Source organism: Poecilia formosa, unplaced genomic scaffold, assembly GCF_000485575.1.
Source record: "Poecilia formosa unplaced genomic scaffold, Poecilia_formosa-5.1.2 Scaffold205, whole genome shotgun sequence".
NCBI classification, from domain to species: domain Eukaryota; kingdom Metazoa; phylum Chordata; class Actinopteri; order Cyprinodontiformes; family Poeciliidae; genus Poecilia; species Poecilia formosa.
The window spans coordinates 1,088,065-1,110,970 of NW_006800144.1; the positions used below are offsets into that span (position 1 = coordinate 1,088,065).

The following is a 22,906-nucleotide window of genomic DNA, read 5'->3' on the forward strand; positions in this document are numbered from 1 at the left end:
GAGAAGAGGAAGGCCGCCCAAACAAGCAGCCGTGATGCGGGAAAGCTCACCGGGGCCAGTCCGGGGCTCTCGGGGTGGCAGGACCAGAGGGATGCGTGGACGGGGAAGAGGCAGAGGACGGGGCCGGGGACGAGGAGGAAGTGGCGGTGTTTGCAGCATCGGTTCCGTGGAGGTGGATACTGATATCTCCGGCCGAGAGAACTTTCATTCGTCGCGGGGCCGTAGGAAAGTTGGAGCCTCCATAGCAGCGGCTGCAGCGGCATCGCGGGGCAGAGGAAGGGGTAGGGGGTCCAGAGGTGGCCGCGGCAGTAGAGGCGGAGTGAGGCGACCTCAAACCAAGGTGGTCTACGACGACAACAGCGACGAGGAGGATGATAATTTAAGCTACCGTTCTGACGAAGACGAATTGAACGACAATCCGTCGTCGGATCTAGAAGATGAGGAGGCCTTGGGAAACGAGTCTGACTATCTGGAGGACCTACCAGATGATGAGGATGCCAGCTACTGTACTGAGAGTAGTTTCAGAAGCCACAGCACGCTCGGAAGCACCCCAGGTACGTAGGTCTGCAAGTGCACGCAGTTAAGGAGAGCACGTTTGCAGCACTGAAAGTGTAAATTTTATTTTTAGCTCAAAACAGAAACGAAGCCGCATTGTTCAAAATGGAGCTGGCACTCAGAAACGGGCCTTTGTTTACCGTGTGCTCTACGGTCCGCTATCCTACAAATCTGACCCCACTCTCCGAGGGGTTTCGGTATTTTTAACTTTTGTCAAATCAGCACATGTTTTGTTTTTGTTTTGAAAGTGAACGTGCTCGTGCTGATTTTACTTCGCGTTCGCTCGCGCGTCGTCTTTAATATGTTTACATAAGCGTGAAGAGACGGGATGTATGAATTCTCTCCTACACTTTATATGCATTCCATAGATTTATATACAGTAAATATTATTTATTGAAATTTATATTTTGCAGCGTAGTAATTCTCTGGGCGTTGTTTCTAAGTTTAGCTTACAGATTTAAATGCATTTAAGGTTCTTAATAAAACTTAATTACACTTCGCAAAACAGGTGTTACGGGTAGAAAATTGTTTCGCTATAATTTTATTTTCACAATACCTAACAGTACATACTGTTACGAACTTTGCTTTAGATTCCATTATTCAGTTTTATGGACGGCTTGATTCTATACACGATATTTAAAGCCGGGCATCTTTTTCCCCCCCACATGTGGCAACCTCTAATTTATAAAGCGGCGCACCGTAACCATAGTGACTGTGTGAAAGCTTGCCTTTTTCACGTGGACAGTTATGGACACTTGCGTTGATGAAGGTGCAGCAGCGTAATTAAGACTATTTTACGTAATATGGTATTTACTATGTGTAATTACATCAAGTAATTACAAATGAGTTTTCTGTGACCTAAATCCTTTTTTAAATAATTTTTCTGCGACACGTGATTTCTGTTTTCTTTCTGTCACACTTCACCACAGGCTTAGATGCATTTGAAATGGTTCAGGGATTACACATATTCTCTCCCGTTCCAGCGTGACCAGGATGTCTGATTTATTTTTATATTTTTGATGTATATGTTTATGTATTTATACCTAGGCCTGTCAGGATAGCACATTTTGCTGGAAGATAAATTGTCCCAGAAATTATTGCGATAAATTGCGATAGTGTTGTTTAGAGACCATTTTCAAGTAATGTAATGGTAATGGCATAAAAATGCAAGAACACATTGTTGAAGGTCAATAACCTTTAAATTCTAACACTGGACCTCGGATATTTTAAATGGAGAACATTTAAAATATCTAAAATAAGTAAACAAAACAACAGAAACAACAAATAAAATGAAATTTGAAGTCTCTATAAACAAAATTGTCCTCCAAAAAAGGGCTAGTTGAGACTGAAAACTTTTATCATCTGGTTTTTAGTAAAAAGAGAAACGATAAATCATGAAAATAGAAATTATTGAGCTTGCTTTAATTTAGCAAGCGATTAATTGATTTATTGTTTATCGTGACAGGCCTTGTCATACTCGAGTATCATGACTTTATGAGAATATTATTTAAACCACAATGGTTATTGAAAAAGAATTGCCTTCGTCAGCAGTGAGGCCACAAAGGTTGGTTGCACCCACCTTTATTACTACATTCAAATATCTAATGAAGGGCATATTGACAGGTGGGCTTAAACTATTCATTCACCTGACAGATTCAGACTTAAAGTAATGTTTTATTTTGACTGGCATATTTCTTTTGGCTGAAATTTTTGTTATGAAGAATCAAAAGTATCAGTGGAGACGGGTAACAGTCTTATTAGGCGTCTAATCAGATCTTTTATTTTGAGACACATTTTACTTATGGAAATTGCAGAGAAGATGCATCGTTTTGTTCCAGCCTGTTTGGCATAAATGTTCCTGTTTTCTGTGAAGTCTCACCTGCAGCATATCACTTTCTCTGTTCTCATCCATAAAAGACTAAAACACTCAGCGGCAGGTGGGGGGTATTTTTAGCCCAGCTCATGCTTAGGTGATAAATAAAATTAGGTGATAAACTCATCTCAACTGTTTGGTAACACAGTTGATCGGGGCCCTGACTTGGAAAATACTGAAATATGTTAGTTTTAATTATTTTTAATAACAATGATGTTATTTTTGCTATATAGATAGCTGTTTCCTCTTACTTTGTCTCCCATAAGACACTGTAGAATATTTTGATGTGACTCACTTTTGTTTTTTTTTTTGGCCTGTCATGATAACAAATTTTTCTGAATGACAAATTGTCCCAGAGATGATTGCGATAAACGATAATAATGTTGTTTTGAGACCATTTTCAAGTAATACAATAATAATGTCATAATAACGCAAGTACACCCTCTCAAATATCAACATACTTTAATTTAGTAAAGAACACTTAGCACTGAATCTGGAAGATATTTTAAATATAAATAAACAAAAACAAACATAAATGGATTATGAAGTCTCTTTATTTATTTATTTATTCACCAATTAGTGCACAGAAAACAAACATTACAGTCCAACAAATAGAAGCATTGATCTCTGTTAACAAAATTGCCTTTCAAAAAATATTAATCATCCAAATGAAAAGTTTTGAGTTCATTTTAATTTAGCGGCTAATTTAGTTATTCCTTATTGTGAAAGGCTTTCTTTTTTTCAGCATTTGCCTGTTTATTAAAATGTAACTAAGGCAACTGCAATCACTCATTGATTTTGCTGCATGTATGAAGAGGCCCTTAGCATTCAGGTATTGCAGTGTGTAAGAAGGTTACCTTTGGTATTGCATCCAAACGTTCTCCCTCCTGACGACTGTCTTTTTCCTCGTTGCAGGTCGGAAAAGGAGTCGCGCTCCGCGGCCTCGCTCTCCGCTTCTTGAGGCAAAGGACATTCCCCCCCTGGAGCTTCCCAAGTCCTCCGAGGACCTCCTGGTTTCTACCTCGCAGCTCCTCAACGTGTCCGCCGTCTACGAGGTGCTGCGCAACTTCGGCACGGTGCTGCGCCTCTCGCCGTTCCGCTTCGAGGACTTCTGCACGGCACTGTCCAGCCAAGAGCAGTGCACGCTGCTGGCTGAGACCCACATCTCTTTGCTCAAAGCGATCCTCAGAGAGGAGGACACGTCCAACACCACGTTCGGTCCCGCTGACGTCAAGGACTCGGTTAACTCCACGCTGTACTTTGTGGACGGCATGACCTGGCCGGAGGTGGTGCGGGCGTACTGCGAGAGTGACTCGGAATACCGCCACATCCTGCCCTTCCTGGAGAACGAGGACTACCCGTACGAGACGCTGGAGAGCAAAGTGAAAGTCCTCCAGTTTTTGGTGGACCATTTCTTGGCGACCAACATCGCCCGCGAGGAGCTGATGTCGGAAGGTGTGGTTGCGTACGACGACCACTGCAGGGTGTGCCACCGGCTCGGCGATCTGCTGTGCTGCGAGACGTGCTCGGCTGTTTATCACTTGGAGTGTGTGAAGCCTCCCTTGCAGGAAGTGCCGGAGGACGAGTGGCAGTGCGAGGTCTGCGTGGCGCACAAGGTGCCCGGCGTGGCGGACTGCGTGCCTGAACTGCAGAAGACCAAGCCCTTTCTCCGTCAGCTGCCAGTTGGCTTTGACCGGCACCATCGTAAATACTGGTTCTTGAATCGCCGGGTTGTTGTGTAAGTTCACAGTGTTCATGAGCAGCGATCTGTTTTCTAAATTCAGGTAGGATTCAGAAGAGACAATGATTTCAATGTTGCACACTGTAAGTAGGATGTATCAAAGCACATCAAAGTTATTAGTACTACTTGCAGAAATACATTTTGGTAACGAAAATATTCTAAACACAAAACTGAACAGCAAAATTATGCATACACCTCGCAGATTTTTGATGTTAAGGTGCCAAGAAAAACACTGACAAATAACGTGATTTAAAATTACTTTCCTTTTACCAGAAACGTTATTTTTGATAGGAAATTAGATGGATTTCTGTCAAAACGACAGTAAAATATTGAACAAAAAAAAAAAAAAATTACATTTAGTTTTTAAAATGCCACGTCTAAAATGATTTGATATGATCTGGTTTAACTCAGCCGTTCCAATGAACCTTTCATACAAGAACATGTTGGAAAAATTAAATACTTTAAACCTAAATCTGCCAGCGGTATGACTAATGTTCGGGTTATGTTTTTGTTTTGCTGTATCCAGCTGCGTAAAGTTCTTGGAAATTGAGATTGGAGCAGATGTGTGCAAGGCAAGAGTCTCCAAAAACTTTCAGTGTTTCCCATAATTTTCTGGCTAACAGGGCATCCGGTTTTCCTCAAGGTTGGATTTTTCCATTCTGAGATTTTTAGGGACTGTTGGCCAATTAGGAATAATCTACTGCAGGTTCTTAGCTTGATGGAGTAGCTTTAAACAAACAGAAAACGGTTACCTTCTGTACATCAAAACATATGAACCTCTCTCTGCTTTTTGTTATAGTTGAAAAAGGAGGACGCCAAAAAAAAACTTTATTTTTTTTTTTAAGTATTAATGTGCTGTTCCTCCGTTGATCATAACAACTAGAGATGCACTAATCGGCCTCTTCTGACCAATACCAAAGGGCTCCAATAAGGACATTAGACTACATTTTGCTGCCAGTTCATTGGTGGACTCTGTAGTTTTGAGTCCAACAAAACATGAACAACAAATATAACCCACTTTAGACATTAAAGTAAATATTCCTAACTAAAACAAATGTGGCTAAGAACATGCTGTTGGTTGATGCTTCAATCGACAAATGGAAGTGAGAGTTCTTTGTTTTAGTGCATTTACTAAATAACAAAATGTCAGCTTTTTCAGTATTTGGCCTCCTGATCGCCAGTCAGGGCTAATAAATGGAAAATCATCTCATTCTGACCTTTTTTTTGTCACAACAGTGTTAGTCTGACCCATCTTCTGAGGTATTAAGAAAAGGATGTACAATTTGTTACATTTGGGAACAATATACATTATTTAATTTAAAAACAGGTAAACAAACTTCCTTACAAAGATAAACTATGAATGATGCTCAGTGAACCTCTGGTGGCGGATAATTCAAAGAAAAAAAAAATAGAGCAGTGGACTTCAGCTGTGGACTTGATAAAGCTCTACACAAGTACAGGCCATTTACCATTTCACCGTTCTATAAACAAATATAAATGAAAAAATAATATTGTTTTAATCCAACTGTCGTCTCCAGTGAGGAGGACGGCGAGCAAGAAGACAAAGCCATCTGGTACTACAGCACAAAGGTAGAGACTCTGGTTTTTCCCCTCGTACAGAAGTTCGTATTTGTTTTTAGCGCGGAGGCCATCTTGCTTAAGTCTCCTCCACTCTGCGTTTGCCAGGTCCAGCTGGCCGAGCTGATCGACCGGCTGGATAAAGAGTACTGGGAGGCCGACCTGTACGCAGCCCTGGAGGAGATAAGGGACGAGGTGCACACCCACATGGACATCACCGAGGACCTCACCAACAAGGCTCGCGGCAACAACAAGTGTTTCCTCACCGCTGCCAATGGTAAAGAACGGGAAACTCCACAAGCTGGTGGACTTTATGATTCTTCTTGTCTTTTTCTTAAATTATTTAATTTATGGTATGTTCTCTCAATCTCTCTGTCTCTTATGATGCACAGAAAACCTTTTTTTTTTTTCCTTAACCTATATTTCCAAGAGGTGAAACTTCCTGTGTCCACAGACATAGCTTCATTTTGACTAAAGAAAAAGATAATTGAACAGTTTATTCCCTCTGGCTTGTCAGCAATATTTCTGCACTAAATTAAAAAAAAACACACACACACAAAATAATCCCCTTGGTTCCAAGCAGCACATTATTACTGCAAACTGATATTACAACAATAACTGCAGATCACTTTTCCTGCTGGCTTTAGCATGGGAGCAGTTCTCTTAAGCAGCTGATTTAAAAAAAAATAATACTAGCCTTCACCTTTTTAGCAGATTTTCCTTTCTGGACTTTCAATTTGACCGTTTCTTAATATTATTTCCCTTCTCTCTTTCCACTCAGATGAAATCTTGGAGCGACTGCGAGCTAAGAAGGAGGAAGAGCTGGAGGAGGTGAAGAGACGGGCGGCCGAAGAGGCCCAGAAGGCGCGGCTGGAGAAACAGAAGAAGGAGCAAGACTTGGAGAAGGGAGAAGAGGAGGCCAAGCTGAAGGATGAAGAACAGGAGGACGGCAAGGCCAAAGAGCGGTCAGTGGAAGACCAGTCAACAAAAGAGGAGGCCGCACAGGAAAAAAACGACGGAGAGAAGAGCAGCGGTAGGTGCTTTAGAAAGAAAATACTCTTGTAGGACCAAATTTGTTTTAGTAGCTGTCTGATAATGGAGTAGTAGTGGATAATATAGCTTAACCTGATGTTGTGTAATTTGGCCATATTATTCTTTCTTTATTGGCAGTTTCATATTTCATCACCTTCATGAAACATTCACATTTCACATTATTTCTGCTGCTATTCTACAGAAAGTGAAGCTCCGCCCTCCAGCCAAGAAGACGGCGGCGGCGGCGGCAGTGTCGGGGATGTACCATCGATCCCATCGACAGCTTCTCCTTCACAAACCTCCGTCGGGAGCGGCGGCCTGTCCTCCACTGTGGAGGTTCGGCTAGAGCGATGCGTCTTTGAGTCGGCGCCTAACAAAACCGAAGGTACAGTTTAAGTTTAAGTAGGACTATTTTCTTAGTGTATCTGGAACTCCACAAAAGAAATTAACTCTTGGCTTTCTTCTTTTTTAAAAAAAAAAAAAAAAATCATCTATGAGAGTATTGTTTTAGCTGTAAAACAAATAAAATTCATTTTGAGCTTTTCTGGAAAATGTTTTACTTCCACAGTCAGTATCATGAGGAAGAGCTCAAATTGAAATTTCTTAAACCCTTTTTACTCCATCCTCGTCTTCCCTCTTATTTGTTGTGATGCAATACTCAAAAGGTTTCAGCAGAGGGAGCCAAAGCCTAACTTAATTTTTACTGGCATGAGAAAGTGTCTTTTTTCACTGACAGTATATTACTTCCTTGCTTACTCTTTTATTGCATTTTTAATATATTGATTCTCTTCTTAAACAGATGGATAGATGCACTCTATTAATCCTGACATGAAGAAATTCATGTGTCACAGCAGCAATGAGCAACTCACAATAAAAAAAGAATCAAATCACAATGAAAAAGGATCTAAACTAAAAGCTATAAACCATGTATGAAAAAGTTTTTGTTAAGAAGCAAGCTGTGGTATTGCACCTAATGAAATAAAATGAAAGAAATAACTTATACATTTAATTATTATTAAAATGTGCACTGCAACAATGCCAGTGCAGAATTAGATATTATTCTGGGTAAAATGAAAAAAATCAAATCAAATCTGCTACCTGTTTCAACATGTATACCATTTATCAGTCAGTGCTAATAGCCTTTTTTTTTTCTCCCAATTCCTACTGCGTGAAGGAAACCCAGCATCTGACTCAGTGCCTGTCAGTGGTGACGGCGTCCCCAGCCTGAGTCAGCCCTCCCAACCCTGTGAAGACAACAGCAACAGCAGCGTAGGAGCTGCCGTCGCTGCCAGGGGCCCGGAGCCCCCAGACTTGGCTGATAGATCATCCCAGTCATCCCTGGCGAGCCTCGATGACGCAGGTCCGTCGCTTATAAAGCCATACAAAGCATCATGCTTAATAATAGGGCTGCAACTAACAGTTATTTTAGCAATCGATTATTCTGCCGATTAATCGGATACAAAATATCGGCACGTTCTGCTGATTGTTTTATTTAACCACTTCAGCTTTTTTACACAATATTACAAATACGTTAAAAGATGCAAATAAAAAATGCATTCCTTTTTTTTAAATAAGAAAATAAACATTTTACTGCTTAAAATGCAACAACACAGCTTTCCTTTAGTAAAATTGAAGAGTGTAGAGCTAAAACTACGCCACTCGAGGAGTTTTGGGTGAAACATATTTATAGACATAGGTGTTTTTATCTTAATTAAAATGTGTATATATTTTGTACCATTTTTAAATAACTTTTTTTTCCCTCAGTCCATATACTCCAGTTAACAATTAATTGATTTCTAAATTAGTTGATGATTATTTCAATTATTGATTAATCATGATTAATCCGATTAATCGTTTCATCCCTACATAATAACTGTCAAAATGTTGCAATGAAAGCTTTTTACTGTCTGAATTCATGTATTCACAATACAAAACAGTATGTTTTACTACGTCGACCTTCTTATTTCTTTGACTAAAACTGCTCACTGCATTTCTAGGGGACAGCAAAGACTCGACCAACAGCGAGACGGCAGGCGGCAGCAGTAAGAGGTCCTCAGCGACGCGCATGGTGACGCGCCTGAGGAACCCAGAGAGCAAGCTGAGCCAGCTGAAGAGTCAACAGGTCGCAGCTGCTGTTCATGAGGCCAACAGGGGCTTTAAGGAGGGCAAAGAGGTCAGACTCAAACATGGGAGCAATATGATTCGACATATTTTATGTAAGAATGTCTTTGAAGTAGAATATCACGGGAAAGAAAATCTGTTTAAATTCATGAAAGGTGAGAGTTGCGGTTGTTGCGATAGTGTTTTTAAGGTTGCGGTTGTTTCTGCAGGTGTTGGTGGTGAACGCCCAGGGCGACATCACCCGGGTCAGCACACGGAGCAGCAAGGAGGTGGTGATGAAGGGAACCATCAGCCAGTTCTTCAAGCTGGGTCAGGAGGGGAAGTACCGCGTCTATCATAACCAGTACAGCGCCAACGCCTTGGCCCTCAACAAGCACCAGCACAGAGAGGCAAGTGGCGTTTTCGTCATTTCAGCTGTTGTTTCCCGATCAAAGGGGAAAAAATGTCAAATTCTGATTTATGTCCGGTTGATTAGTGCATCTCTAATTTAACTTTCTTTTTTGTTTAAATCTGGACAGGACCATGACAAGAGGCGACATCTCTCCCATAAGTTTTGTATGACACCAGCAGGAGAGTTCAAGTGGAACGGGTCCATTCATGGTTCTAAGGTTCTGACCATCTCCACGTTAAGACTCACCATCATCCAGCTTGAGAACAACGTTCCGTCTCCTTTCATGCATCCAAACTGGGCCTCACACAGGTAAAAACTGGAAAAAGATTACTTTTCTTTCTTTTTTTTAACAAAACAAGAGACTTTGTGAGTATCAATCTAATTCTTTAGCTTACAAATAAGGTTCAAATAGAGACACAATCAAAACCTGGGTGTTTATAGCCAAATTTAATTATAATTTCTCTTAGAATTTAGGATCATGTAATTGATCTTTAGTGTTTCTTTTCATAGGACCAACTGGATCAAAGCAGTTCAGATGTGCAGTAAGGCCAGAGAGTTTGCTCTGGCCCTGGCCATTCTGGAGTGTGCCATCAAACCTGTGGCGATGCTGCCTGTCTGGAAAGACTCACTGGGTCATACCAGGTAAAGAAATACTACGCACAGAACCTGCCTGGAGTACAGATAAAAGTACCAGAGTTTCAGGGAATTTTTTGGGTTTTTGTTTGTTTGTTTGTTTGTTTGTTTTGAGTCTGAATACTCCACTTAACGATTAATTGATTACTAAATCATTTGAACATTGTTTTCAATAATCAATTAATCGTGATTAATTGTTTCAACCCTACACAGAATATTACACCTTTTCACTTTTCATAATGCAATATAAGCTAAACAAGTTGATATCAGCTAATTAATCGGTATGGCTATCTGCTCTGACAGTTTTTTTTTTGTAAGTGAGAAAGAAGCATAGTGCCCTCTTTCATCCAGCTGACCTGCAGTGCTCACCTGCATTTTTTTTCTGTCATCCTAATTAATAGAAAGTGTTTCTAGTTTGAAGTTTTAGTATGATTTGTCACCAGTAAGGAGCTCAAGCCTAACAGTGCTGTATGTGTCCAGGATGTGTGTAAATCTTTCATGAAACTACTTAAGGACATCCGCTGAACATGTAGAAAACAATATTTCATTTTTGCATCTTCTGAGTTTATGAAAAGCCTAATTTAGGAAGACATCCTCGTAACAAGAACACACCTCCTCATTACTGAACTATTTCTTAAACTAGCTGACCAAACCTTCAAAAGCTCCAGAAGCCTAAGTAAGCATTCAGTGCATGTACACAGGGTATGTTCACTGAGTTTAGCGGGCAAAGTCGACGGTAACCAGATCCGTTCAAAAGGCCCACCCTAGCTGTGAGGCATAATATTTTGATTGCACGTCCCCGACCAGCACCACCCGACTCTGCCTCTACGCCTCCTGTGACATAGGGCCCTTTCATAGAGGTGATTGTCCAGGCCCTCATTGGGTTAGGACCGGGATGTGTTTATTCATCCCAACTCTGAATATCGAGATAGTAGTGAGAGAAACTGCATTTCATAAAAGGGATTTTAAACAGAAGACCAGGTTCTCATTTTAAATGAGAGTCAAACTCGTTAGTTTGAGTTAAACAGGGTTCCAACGCCGTCTAGAGTGACTTTAGAGTTTTGGATTAGTAAGGATCATAAATGTATGGGAAATGATTTGTATTTCTTCTCCTGACTTCATTCCCTGTTCCTTTGTCTACATTTCCTTTCCTTATTTTTTTCTAGTTTCCTTCCTTTTGTTTCTTCCGTCCTTTTATTCCTTGCTTCCTTCATTGCTTCCTTTTTCTTCCTTGTTTTCCTTCTTGTCTTGTCATTCTTTCCTTCCCTTGTTGTGCCCTACGTCATTTCCTCCCTCCCTCTCTTTTCATTTTCTTTTTTCTTCCACTCTCTCCTTCATTATGTTACTTGACATTGTTCTTCCTTCCTTTTCCTTCTGTCCTTGTTTACTATCCTACTTCCTTCATTGTGTCCTTCCTCCTATGTCACTTCTGAGGTTTTGATTCTGCTCGAACTTCATAGAGTAAATGTTATTGTCTCGTATTGTAGAATCGGCGTACGGGACCGGGACCTCTGCAACTTAAATTGTTTAAATTAAAGTGTGTGTTGCACACAATGACAAATCTCACAATTCAACTTTCACGTTCTTGTCTTTTAAGAAATATTCTGTCAGGTACAACCAGACATCTTCATGCTTTCCGTTCATTAGTAAAATGTGAAACACTTTCAGGTTGAACCGCATGACGTCCATGGAGCGTGAAGAGAAAGAGAAGGTGAAGAAGAGAGAAAAGAAGCTGGAGGACGAGGAGACAATGCAACAAGCAACCTGGGTCAAGTACACCTTTCCAATCAAGCACCAGGTAGTTAACATTGGCTTAATTAAGGGTGTACTGATAGTTGGTTGAGTCCTTAATAATCGAATGCTTGTTAAGATTCTGTGCTGTCAATTTACTCTTTTATTTGTGGTGAAGTCGGACCAAAACCCGTACGATAAAATATTCCACCCATGTCGTCTCATCTGTTGTCTGAGTCAAAATATTTTTGAAGTCTTCATATGTTAAATGACTTTAGAGTGAGTCAATCTGGTAGGAAATAATGTGGTTTATGTGACCATCAAGGGCTCTTTGATATAGAAGGTCAAACACTGCTGTGAGTCATTTCCCTGAGCAATTTGGACTAAATATACCACTAATCTCTGAACATTTAAGCTTTGTGTACGAAAACTTGTTTTTCTTGCTTCACAGAGAATTTTCCTTGCATTTCACTTGATCGGTTGAGCTTCTTGTTCTTCCTTTTATTGATGTTTTTCCTCATTTTACGTCCCATATGTAGGTGTGGAAGCAGAAGGGAGAGGAGTATCGTGTTACAGGCTACGGAGGTTGGAGTTTTATCAGTAAGACCTACGTACCTCGGTTTTCCCCAAAGCTTCCTGGAAACACCAACGCCAACTACCGCAAAGAACTGGAAGGTCTGAAATAACCCTTTCACCCCAGAGTCTTTGGTTTATGCAAAAAATGGTCAACACTTGTTGAATATGTTGCTCGGATGCAAACTCTTACTCTTTCTTGGTGCCTATGTGCATCATTAATAAAAGAGAGGCGTTGAAAAGGTTCTCATCTATGTCAACTTTAAAAATTATTTCATGAGAACATTAGACTTCAAAGGATTCTTGCTTTTCTAGTTTGCAAAAGTATTCACACCTCTTAGACTTGTTCACTTTTTGTCATATTACGAACTTAATGTGTTGTATTGGGATTTTATGTGATGTTTTGAGCTTGGAACATTGTTTTATAACCAATCCCTGCTTTAAAGTTTAATGTTTTCTAATTTTTTAGATTTGTTTTACTTCTGCATTACTTTATTGTGTGACACCAATAAAACATCTTAAAGTTTGTGGTTGTTGTATATAGGGAAAGGCACAAGGACTATCGATGCTTCTGCAGGGCAGAGTCTGGTGGTGTTACAACTCCTCCGACTTATTTTGAAGCTTTTTGTTTAAGCTGATTAACATATGGACTCTGCTGCTAAGCTGTTAAAGTTCAACCTTTCGAATGATTCAGTTTTTTAAATCCATTCTGGAACATGATCTCTCATTCTCTCATATTTTTCTATAGATGCTAAACTGGGCAAGAGATGTACCTTGTTGGACTTGAGCCGACGACCCAGTTTAGTTGGATCGGGAGCTCAGGACGGTCCTGCGTTAAGCAGTGAAACCAAGGAGCAAGACTCCACGAGTCTCTCCAGAAAAGCTGCGGAAGACGCAGAATCTATGGAGAGGATGGAGCAAGACGAGAACGAAGAACCAGAAGAAAAGAAGCCAGCAGGTTCACCTGTAAAGATGGAAGGGGATCCCACAGACTCCGCGTCAAAGGAACAAAGTATAGCATTGTTCTCCAAAGCTTTCGACGTTTTATAACTACCGCAGTGACAAGTCTTAAAACAGCTACATGCTAGCAGCAGCAAGGGTAGCATATGGAGTTCTTCATATGCATTATAATATACATATCTCCATCAGTTGAAACACTAATCAGAGAGATAGAAATGAAACAAAAAACTTTATATTACCCTTTTTTACAAAGATATTGCATATTATTGTATATTCTCCACACATAGCCGGGTCTTTCTAAGAATCAATAGTAATATCGTACACACCGAATGGGATTCAGAAAAGTTTTCATCCGCATGAGAGTTTTGGTGTGGATGAAAGGCCACAACACATAAAAATGTATTTGTTTTAACAGATATCCAGCTAGGTGTAAAACTTAAGCTGAAGTGTGAATGCATTTGTCTCTTGCAGAGTCCTGTATTCAGGAGCACAAAGCTGCCATAAAAGAGGAGCCTTCAGACCCTTCTCAGCGCCCCTTCAACTACGACGTCGTAGACGTCAGCAAGGGCTTCCTCACCCGCGTTGCTTACAAGAAGAAAGTGAAGACCTCCAAGCTGGACAGCCTGCTGGAGCGCAGAGTGAAGCAGCACACGATCGAAGAGAAGCAGAGGCAGCAGGTTTCCGCATCCAGACCGCTGGCACCGGCGCCGGCTTCTCCTTGTTCAGCCCCCATCCCAAGCACTCCGATCCGGCCTCGGTCGCCGCTCAAGCCGCAGAATCTCGCACAGACACAACTTGTAAACAAGGAAGCTGTGAAAGTGGAAGAGAAACTTTCTACGGCACAAACGGGGGCAACAAGAGCCGGAGGACCAGAGGAAGGAGAGAGTGTGACTGAACTCTTTAATCCTTCTCCTTCCTCTGTGTCGAACTGCAGCCCCAAAAACACTTGCAATACAGGTACAGGTGAAGGTTCACCACAAAGTCAAACTGCCTCCATGCTCCAGGATCACTTGGAGGAAAGGACTACAGGGCATAAAGAAAACAGCTCTGAAGGTTCTGGACAAGAAGCTATTAAGCAGTCGGAGGAGCAAGAGAAAAAAGTGAGGGGGTCTAATAGCTCTTTAGGGCAACAAACAGCCTGTGTTGCATCCGATGTAACCAAGACGGAACATTCTTTAAATGCAGAGTCCAACTCTGTGACAACACTTCCACGTGTTGTCGACCAAAATACCAGTGAAAACGGTTCTCCTGTTAAAACCTCAGACTCTCTGGATTCTGCGCATTCAGAGGAAAATGGCTTTGGGCCAGAGGAGACCCAAGGAAACTCGCAGGGCTTTGGACACAACGGAACCATAGGGGAAGACATTTCCAAGCCGATTTCGCCCGTGCCTCAAGTGAACGGGAATGGCGGTTTGGTTGGCGAAAACGTACTGAGTAACTCTGTAACGAGCTTGAACAATGGTGTGCTCACCGACAGGCCCCAGCCCAACATGAACAGCATCGGGAAGGCCGAGGATCAAAGGCTGGTGGTCTCGTCGAAAGATGGCGCACAGCAGAAGCCTTTAGTGAACGGAGACTTGGCCTCGGTAAACGCCACGGTCATTTTAAAAGGAAAAGAGGCACATTCAGATTCTGAGGCAGAGGGAAAGATGACTACACTGGACCAGAATTACAGCCCTCCGCCGAAGATGGCAAAGCTTGAGAACAGCACAGATAAGTTTGGAGGCAACGCCAGGAGCAATCTGGAGAACGACAGCACCTCGGCTTTTTATCCCGAGGAGACCAAACGCGCTCCTGCCGTGAAGATCATCAGAATGGCTCCTTCTCCCATTCCTTCACCTGAGGAGTCCAGTCTGAGTGACGACTTCGCGGAGGAGAACAGCAACAGTGGGTCAGCGGATCCATTCAAGACCATCATCACTCAGGTAACCACAACCTCCACCAAAACGACAGTAGTCTCTACGGAGATGAGGACGGCGAAAAGCCCGGGTGTGGTGACGACGAAGAGCAGCGCAGTTTCGACCCTTTCCAGCATGACCAAAACGACAATGACCAAAGTTTGCTGCTCTGGACTCGACGGTCTGTCTGAAGACAGCCAGAACGAAACACTGGTGCAGGAGCAGAGAACGATGCACTCGTCCTGCACCCGGGAATCTGGTGCAGGTGGTAAAACTACAGTGTCGTCTGTCTCCACGAGCCACGAAGAGTGTTCGACGACGAAAGGACGCGTGCGCCTTCTCAAATTCTCGCGCACGAAGAAGATGCGCTCCGACACAGCTCTTCCTTCTTACCGCAAGTTCATCACCAAGAGCGCCCGGAGGAGCATCTTTGTTCTGCCGCATGACGACTTGAAGGTGCTGGCGAGGCGAGGAGGATTCCGCGAGGTGCCGGTGTTCAGTTACAACGCCAAGCCAGCTCAGGATATTTGGCCGTACCCTTCACCCAGACCTACGTTTGGCATCACTTGGAGGTAGACCTGCTACTCTTTGTCAAGAATCACTTACTGTTCTCTGTCTAGCTTGTTTTTCTGGCATCCAAGTCCATTTCACACTCTGAAGGCATTTTTCAGTGAAGTTAAGGTACACATTGCACACACAATGCATTTTTTGTGAAAATACATTTAAAACATACACTTCATTAGTATATGTTTTTCTAACAATATGATTGTTTTACTGTTTTGTAAGATTAAATCATTCAGATAATATCTTTCTAATTGCATACGGTACTTTATAGAAGTATTTATACCCCTTTAACTTTTCTACATGTGATGTTAAAAGCACAAACTTTAGTTTATTTCCTTAGGCTTTTTGACATTTTTATTTTCAGCCCCCTTTACTGTGACTCACCTTACATAAAATCCAGTCCAGCTCCAAATGAAGAGTAATTTAACCCCATTCAGTGTTACCTGAACTGAACTAAGAATCTGTGACAAGGTTTGGAAAAATGTGCGTGTACAGATGCTCTCCATTCAATCTCACTGAGCTTGAGCTACTTTGCAAACGAGAATGGGCATTGAATTCATTTTCCAAATCTGGTAATCATATCTGTAATTGCAGTGACAGGTGATCCTTTAAAGTGTTGGTTTGGGGATACTGAATGATTTTTGTACTCTGCAGTTGTCAAGATTTTTGTATAATTTTCCTCACACATTACAGTACTTTGTGTTGGTCAGTCGCAAAAAAAAAAGAAACTAAAATACTTTGAAGTTTGTGGTTGCAACATGACAAAATTGGAAAAACTTAATCCTCAGTATCGTTTACTGCAGAACATTAAGAAAAAGGCTGTCATGTATAAATGGGAAACAGATGGATGTGGAACCACAGGACTAAAGACACAGGTTACCTCCCCAAACAGCACACTTTCAGTTTCAATATAACTCAGTCCAGGCCTGGTTGTCTCTGAAAATCTTCACAAATCTGTTTTGTATTTCAGCTCAAACTGATCAACACCCTTGACAGTTGTAATTAGATTGTCTGTACAGTTGTCCAACAATATGAGAGTGGTGTTGCAGTTTATATTACTTCTGTATCACAACTGTTGTGTTTCGTAGACGCCAAGCAAGATGTAGCCACAAGAAAGGTTAAGCTGGCTTCACAACACAGGGTGTGATGTAAAAACGACTGCTAGTTGGTTGCGGCATTTCAGAAAACATGTCTAACTCGACGTCTTTGGCTATGTGATGCTGGATTCATTTCTGAAAGCTCGTGTTGCCCTAAACATGGCCGGCTTCACTGGTAATAAATGACCGAGTTATACTGGGCGCGTGCGAACCGAGCATGCGGTGTGACGTTTATAGTTGACACGAACGACGGTGGCTCTGAAGATGAACAGTCTTAGAGGGATTGTATCAATGCAAATGCAGGGGTACGCATTTCAAATCGTCAAGTTAGAGTTAAAAGTGACGCGCGCGATTCGCTTTTAAAAGTTTGCGTAGAGCGCGCGTGTTCCGAGCAAGCGGTTTGGCGATTATAGTTGATGCAACGAACGGCGGTGCAATATTCTCCTAAAACGAGCCCTCAAGGAAGGATCATATAAAAACCGAACCTGCTCTGCAAGAACACCTTCCAAGTCATCCACGTTGCGTGAAAGGTGGCACGCGCGATTCGCGTCCAGATACAAACATTTTGAGGTGCACGCCGCGACAGCGCGCGGAGGCGACGCGCAGGGCACCGTTCATGGAAACTGGAAGATTTGAAAAGTGCTCTTGCAGACCAGGTGCAGTTGTACTGGTATTTATATAAACCCTCTTTGAAGGATCATTTTACAGGAATATGGCTCCAACTTAGGCACTAATGATAAACGCAATACCGCTGTCTCCGCTTGCGCAGGTTCAACAAGTGCCAATATAACTTGAAGAAGCCTAGTTAATTTAGCAATTATTAATCGTCAACTGGGATACACAAGCTAAATAAACGACTATTTGAAAAGGCTAAAACTTTACAATATATATATATATATAAGTTTGCATTTAAGATAACACCTTTGTCTGTAAATATTTGTTTTTCTCAAAACTCCTCAAGTGTCATAGTTTTAGCTCTTATCAGTTCAAATTCACTAAAGGGACACCTCTTCGCTGCAATTAAATGGTCAACTACAAAACTTAGCCAGCTTTACAAAAATCCAGAAGTGCACAACCAGACATCGCAACAGGTGAGATCTCTAGTTGCCCCTTTGCACCCAGTTCAATTTGTCAACTATAAACCTAGCTTGAGGCTTAGATCAGAAAAAGTAAAAGGGCTCCTCTTATTGTAAAAATAACAAACTCATGCACTCATTTAAAGGGCTCCCTCTTAAAATTACCTGCTATACATACAGCAAATAAAGCGTTGTGTCAGAAAGGTGAATCCACTGTCAGTTTATCATTCGCGTCTCCTCCCTCCCATCTGCTGTTTGTGGTTTTGGCCCGTAGAGCCTACTGCGGCTCCCAGTCTCGTGTCACACAGGCTCCTCTGGTTGTTTTGTCCAAGCTTCAGAGTCTCGGAGCAGACATGAATCACCCGGTGGTCAGAGAGGTGTCACCACGTTCACTTTCTGCACCGACCAAACCCTGCAGCCTGTGCATACTTTTCCACTGGCGGTCACACATGGGAATGTGCAGATCTACCAAACCCCATCCGCACTCAAAGCCCTGAGATAATCATGTTTTTGTAGATGTTCAAGATGTTTTTAATCACAGTGTCCAAGAGCCAAATTCATTGTCAGGACAGAATTCCCGGCCATAATGGCCCGAGCAAGATTAATGCCTTCTTCTGGACATTATCTGTGGATGAACGGCATCCTGTCGTAAATTTTCGGTGACTAAATGAACTGTGTGAAATAAGTGTTCTTTGATACGGTTTTTAGTGAGCAACCATCCTAAACTTCCACTAGAGCTTGAAAGTATTTATTAAAAATGAAAGCCACCGCTGTTGGTTTGGCAGAAATATAATCGGCAGCGATATTCCCAGAAGTCTGTTTTTTTTATCTGCATCTTCCAGTTATGTACGTGATTGTACAGCAGTTTGTTTTCTGTAACTCTGAAGGAGTCATTACGACACCGGCAAATCATGGAAATTTTGATGTTGGTCAATTGGACAACTGGAAATGTTTTCTCACATTTGTGGATGACTAACACTTCCTCTGGCTGCTGGATCCAGGTACCGGCTGCAGACGGTGAAGTCCCTGGCTGGAGTGAGCCTCATGTTGAGGCTCCTATGGGCCTGTTTGAGGTGGGACGACATGGCTGTGAAACCGTCTGCCGCCGTAGGCACGACGCGTACAGGTAGACCCTCCAATGTGTCCTCAGTTTTTGGAAAAAAAAAAAAAATTAAAAAAAGGGAACAAACTTCTAGAGATTTGTAAATTGTTGGTAATTACCTCTCATATATGTAATAAGTACCTGATTTCTCCAACTTATTCCTACTTTCACCTAAAAACCAGCCAAGACATTCAGTTGGCTGTTACTGTTTCTGTGTTAGAGAGCATTTCCTCCAATTTTTTGTTTTTTTTTTGGGGCGGGGGTCTCGTCCTCATCACCATACCAACCAAAGCCCTATCCCCACTCATTGCAACAGAGACCTCGGATACCGAAATCACCACCACCGAGATCATAAAGCGGCGTGACGTGGGACCCTACGGCATCCGCTCAGAGTATTGCATCCGCAAAATCATCTGCCCTCTCGGCGTTCCTGAGACGCCGAAAGGTAAATTGCGTTTTCTGTTTTTGCCATTTACTGATTCCTACACAGTCGTCTTGCAAGATCGTGAGTTGATGAGATTGGTATTTTGATAAACAAGTTTGGGGTTCTTCTTCCCAGAGAGCAGGGCAAATATTGTGCACATGTAAGTGATTTGTGGCTTAAACCAGTGAGTTTCTTTTTTTTTTTTTTTTTTCTTTAGTTGCTAGTTGTGAATTAAAATCTGCACTCTGATCATTCAGTGACAGACCCGCCAATCGCTGACTTTGCTCTCAAGTCATCTGACCCAAGATGACTTGAGACAAAATATCAAACTGTCAGACATTTTCTGGAATAACTGGAAATCAACTGCTGTGACCAAGTTATAAAATGTTGTCTTCTTTTGCCATGCTTCAGGCTCTCTTGTTTCAATTGAATTCCTCTCCCATTTCCTAATAATAAGCAAATTACTGACATACATTTTGCCTTTAGTTAATAACCAAAAACCCATTAGTACACTTATAATTAGTTTTAAGTTTATTATGGGAGGCATTTTACAGTTTAACATTTTTGAGTCTTTTGTTCTTTTTATACACTGATACGTCAGGGTTTCCCTCAGTGTATTACAAGCCTGGCGGGCCACCAGGCTAAGCTTTGCTCGTTTTATTTATTTTAGGGGTTTTTAAGACTTTATAGTTGATACTTGGTTATTACAGATAATGTCTTCCACTAGCACATAATTACCTAGTGATATTTTCAAATTTCCTCTCAACTTTAAACATTTTTTTAACTCAAAAACACAGAAAGTTGCTGGATGACTTCCCCAGCTTCCCTACCACCAGACTTAGCTAGTTTTTTGACATGTCATACTAACTCTTAGCACTTGCTTGTTAAAAATGTTTGGAGAATCTAAAGAACTGAATGAAAAACAATGAAGAACTGATCTCACATTATATGTGTGAGAGAATGTTTAGCTGAACTTTACGTCCACATATTGAAGCAAAGATGCTTCCAATAATCTTTTTTTTTTTTTTTGTTTCCCTCCCAACCTGTCCGCTGTTCCAGAAACACACACTCCTCAGAGGAAAGGTCTGCGCTCCAGCGCTTTGCGTCCCAAGAAGCCCGAGCCCACGAAGCAGACCGGCCCAGTGGTGATCGAGACATGGGTGCCTGAGGAGGAACTGGACCTCTGGGAGATAAGGGCCTTTTCAGAAAGGTCAGGGGGACGGGAAGGGGCAATTATCCTTTCAGCAAAACAAAAACCAGTGCTGTGTGAGCAGAGTAGCCCCCAGGTTGTGTTGCTAGGCTTCTAAATGAGGTTTAAAGGGTTTAATCGAAACTGTTTCTTCTCCTTTTGGAGATGCAGCTGTTAATAAAATGACTTTTTTTTTTTTTTAGCTATTCCAGGAAAGTGAGTTGTTTTGATTCCAAACGGAGGAGCAACCCCGTGTTTTTGCTGTTATTTGAATCAAAAAATCAAATCACTCACTGCACTTAGCCAGCCATTTTAGGCCCTCATGTTTTTATTTAGACAGCCAATGATTAAATATTAGAAAAAGTCTCTCATTCACCTCTTTTCATGTCTTCTGTTTGTTTTTGGTGTTGCTCTGTTGTAACAACTATTTTAGTGATTGATTGTTCTAATGATTATTCGATTAATCGGATTTAGAAAGAAATATGCGCATTCTGCCCATTTGTCCTACTACCACTTAAGCCTTTTTAAACAATAATGGAAAACGATTAAAAAATTCAAATAAACTAATAATTCAATACATTTTTTAAATAAGAAAATAAACATTTTATTTCCTAAAATGCTGTAACAAAACATTCTTATACTAAATTTGAAAGATTTGATTTAGTCTTAAATGCAAAATTTTGTACAGTTTTGGTTTAAATACGACCCTGAATGTGTTTTATTTTTCACCAAATAGTCTTTTTAGAGTTCGAATGCTCCAGTTAACAATTAATAGATTACTAAATTGGTTCACGATTATTTAAATAATCGATTAATCAGATGAATCACTTCAGCTGTATTGTTTAATAACAGAATCAGGCGCTAATGATACCCCTTATATGAGAAGATTGAGTGGAAATGTACCTTTTTAGGTGTTTTGAATCTGAAGTGAAGTTCTGTGAAGTTCTTATTGTTTGTGAACACTTTTTTATTTTACAGGGTGGAGAAAGAAAAGGCCCAGGCAGCAGAGCAAGCCAAGGTAAGTTTGTTTCCCCAGCTGGCATGTTGGTTGATTTTTATCAAAGCCAATTAAAGAAACCCATGAACTGAAGCACGGCTCACGTGGGTGGCATTAAAGGCTAAATATGGTTTTGGATGGGATCCAAACATAATTCTCCGATTAAAATCTCTGATTTGCGCGCTAGATATTTTCTATACGTTCTTGTGTTTCTCCTGCTGAGCGTTTGGTCTCCCACGTCGCAGAAACGTCTCGAGCAGAAGTCCGGCTCCGTCACAGCCACGCCGGCCGGGACTTCCGCCACGCCTGCCGCCACGCCCAAAGTCATCGTCGGCTCAATTTCCGGCCAGGGCACCCCCACTGCCAAGGTGGTGCTGTCCACCAAGATGGGCAGTCCTGTCACATTCCAGCAGAACAAAAACTTCCAGCAGTCCTTCGCCACCTGGGTCAAGCAGGGTCAAAGCACGCAAGGTAACTCGGAGGGAAAAAAAAACCCTCTCTGTTTATAAATGTCTTGATTTGATTTTAACACTGTGTGTGTTTTTAAATTTTCAGGATCAGGCGGCGAGACCCCGGTCGCCACTTCCAGTGGGCACACTTTACACATCACAGGGACCTCGGCCAGCGGAAAAGTCGTGACGGCGAAGCTGCCGCTCCCCGCAAACAGCAAGATCGTCACAGTCAACGTGCCAACGACGCAGGGAGGTACGGCTTCGTTCCGGACACACGCGTGTTTATTTTTCTTTGCTTTACTACTGGCCCACACCTGAGACGTCTAGGACGCGTCGCAGACGGCTCGTTAGATTCACCTTATTACCTGCCAGCTGCTGTAAACAGCTCAGTGTGCCAGAAAAGGTCACAGATCTTTAAAAATGCCGGGCAGGTCTTCATTCTTTTTAAATGATTTTTTTAACCCCACATGACTGGTATATTTTGAAACTCAGATTAAAACATATGGGACTGCTGGAGAGACATGTATTAGTCGCACAGTTTTCAGTCTGTTTTTAAAGTAGCAGCGCTTTATATGCAGCGTCTTCTTAATTTAAATTTTTTCTTGTTACAGCCACAATGAATTAGATTAGTGCACAATAAAGCTGCAACTGACAATAATCGATTAGTCGATTAATTAGATATAAAATTTGGCATGTTCTACAGATTTTCTATTTATCCACTTAAGCATTTTTATACAATACAAGAAATGCATTAAAAGATGGAAATAAACAATTATTCAGTTTCTTTTTTAAAGTAAGAAAATAAACATTTTATTGCTGAAAGTGGCATAATATAGCATTCTTTTAGTGAATTTGGGCTGAGTGAAGCTAAAAATACACTACATGAGGAGTTTTTGTAAGGAAATTATATATATGAACC

At 41.5% G+C, this 22,906-nt stretch overlaps 1 protein-coding gene across 3 annotated transcripts in view; it reads left to right on the forward strand.

Annotated features, from left to right (window-relative positions):
• The window catches only part of LOC103148447 (nucleosome-remodeling factor subunit BPTF), a 40,725-nt gene that overhangs the window by 394 nt on the left and 17,425 nt on the right, over window positions 1-22,906 (forward strand). For 2 of the 3 annotated variants that reach the window (XM_016679213.1, XM_016679214.1), the window contains exons 1-21: window positions 1-554; window positions 3,344-4,166; window positions 5,708-5,759; window positions 5,856-6,024; window positions 6,529-6,780; window positions 6,982-7,164; window positions 7,954-8,139; window positions 8,777-8,952; window positions 9,110-9,289; window positions 9,419-9,600; window positions 9,802-9,933; window positions 11,593-11,722; window positions 12,195-12,330; window positions 12,977-13,240; window positions 13,660-15,658; window positions 18,825-18,949; window positions 19,218-19,370; window positions 20,409-20,559; window positions 21,517-21,556; window positions 21,781-22,006; window positions 22,091-22,240. The exon at window positions 1-554 is cut by the window's left edge and continues 394 nt beyond it. In XM_016679213.1, coding sequence (XP_016534699.1) covers window positions 1-554; window positions 3,344-4,166; window positions 5,708-5,759; window positions 5,856-6,024; window positions 6,529-6,780; window positions 6,982-7,164; window positions 7,954-8,139; window positions 8,777-8,952; window positions 9,110-9,289; window positions 9,419-9,600; window positions 9,802-9,933; window positions 11,593-11,722; window positions 12,195-12,330; window positions 12,977-13,240; window positions 13,660-15,658; window positions 18,825-18,949; window positions 19,218-19,370; window positions 20,409-20,559; window positions 21,517-21,556; window positions 21,781-22,006; window positions 22,091-22,240 — 6,263 coding nt within the window. The remainder of the gene's footprint in view (window positions 555-3,343; window positions 4,167-5,707; window positions 5,760-5,855; window positions 6,025-6,528; window positions 6,781-6,981; window positions 7,165-7,953; window positions 8,140-8,776; window positions 8,953-9,109; window positions 9,290-9,418; window positions 9,601-9,801; window positions 9,934-11,592; window positions 11,723-12,194; window positions 12,331-12,976; window positions 13,241-13,659; window positions 15,659-18,824; window positions 18,950-19,217; window positions 19,371-20,408; window positions 20,560-21,516; window positions 21,557-21,780; window positions 22,007-22,090; window positions 22,241-22,906) is intronic. The other variant, XM_007567229.2, reaches the window with a different exon arrangement.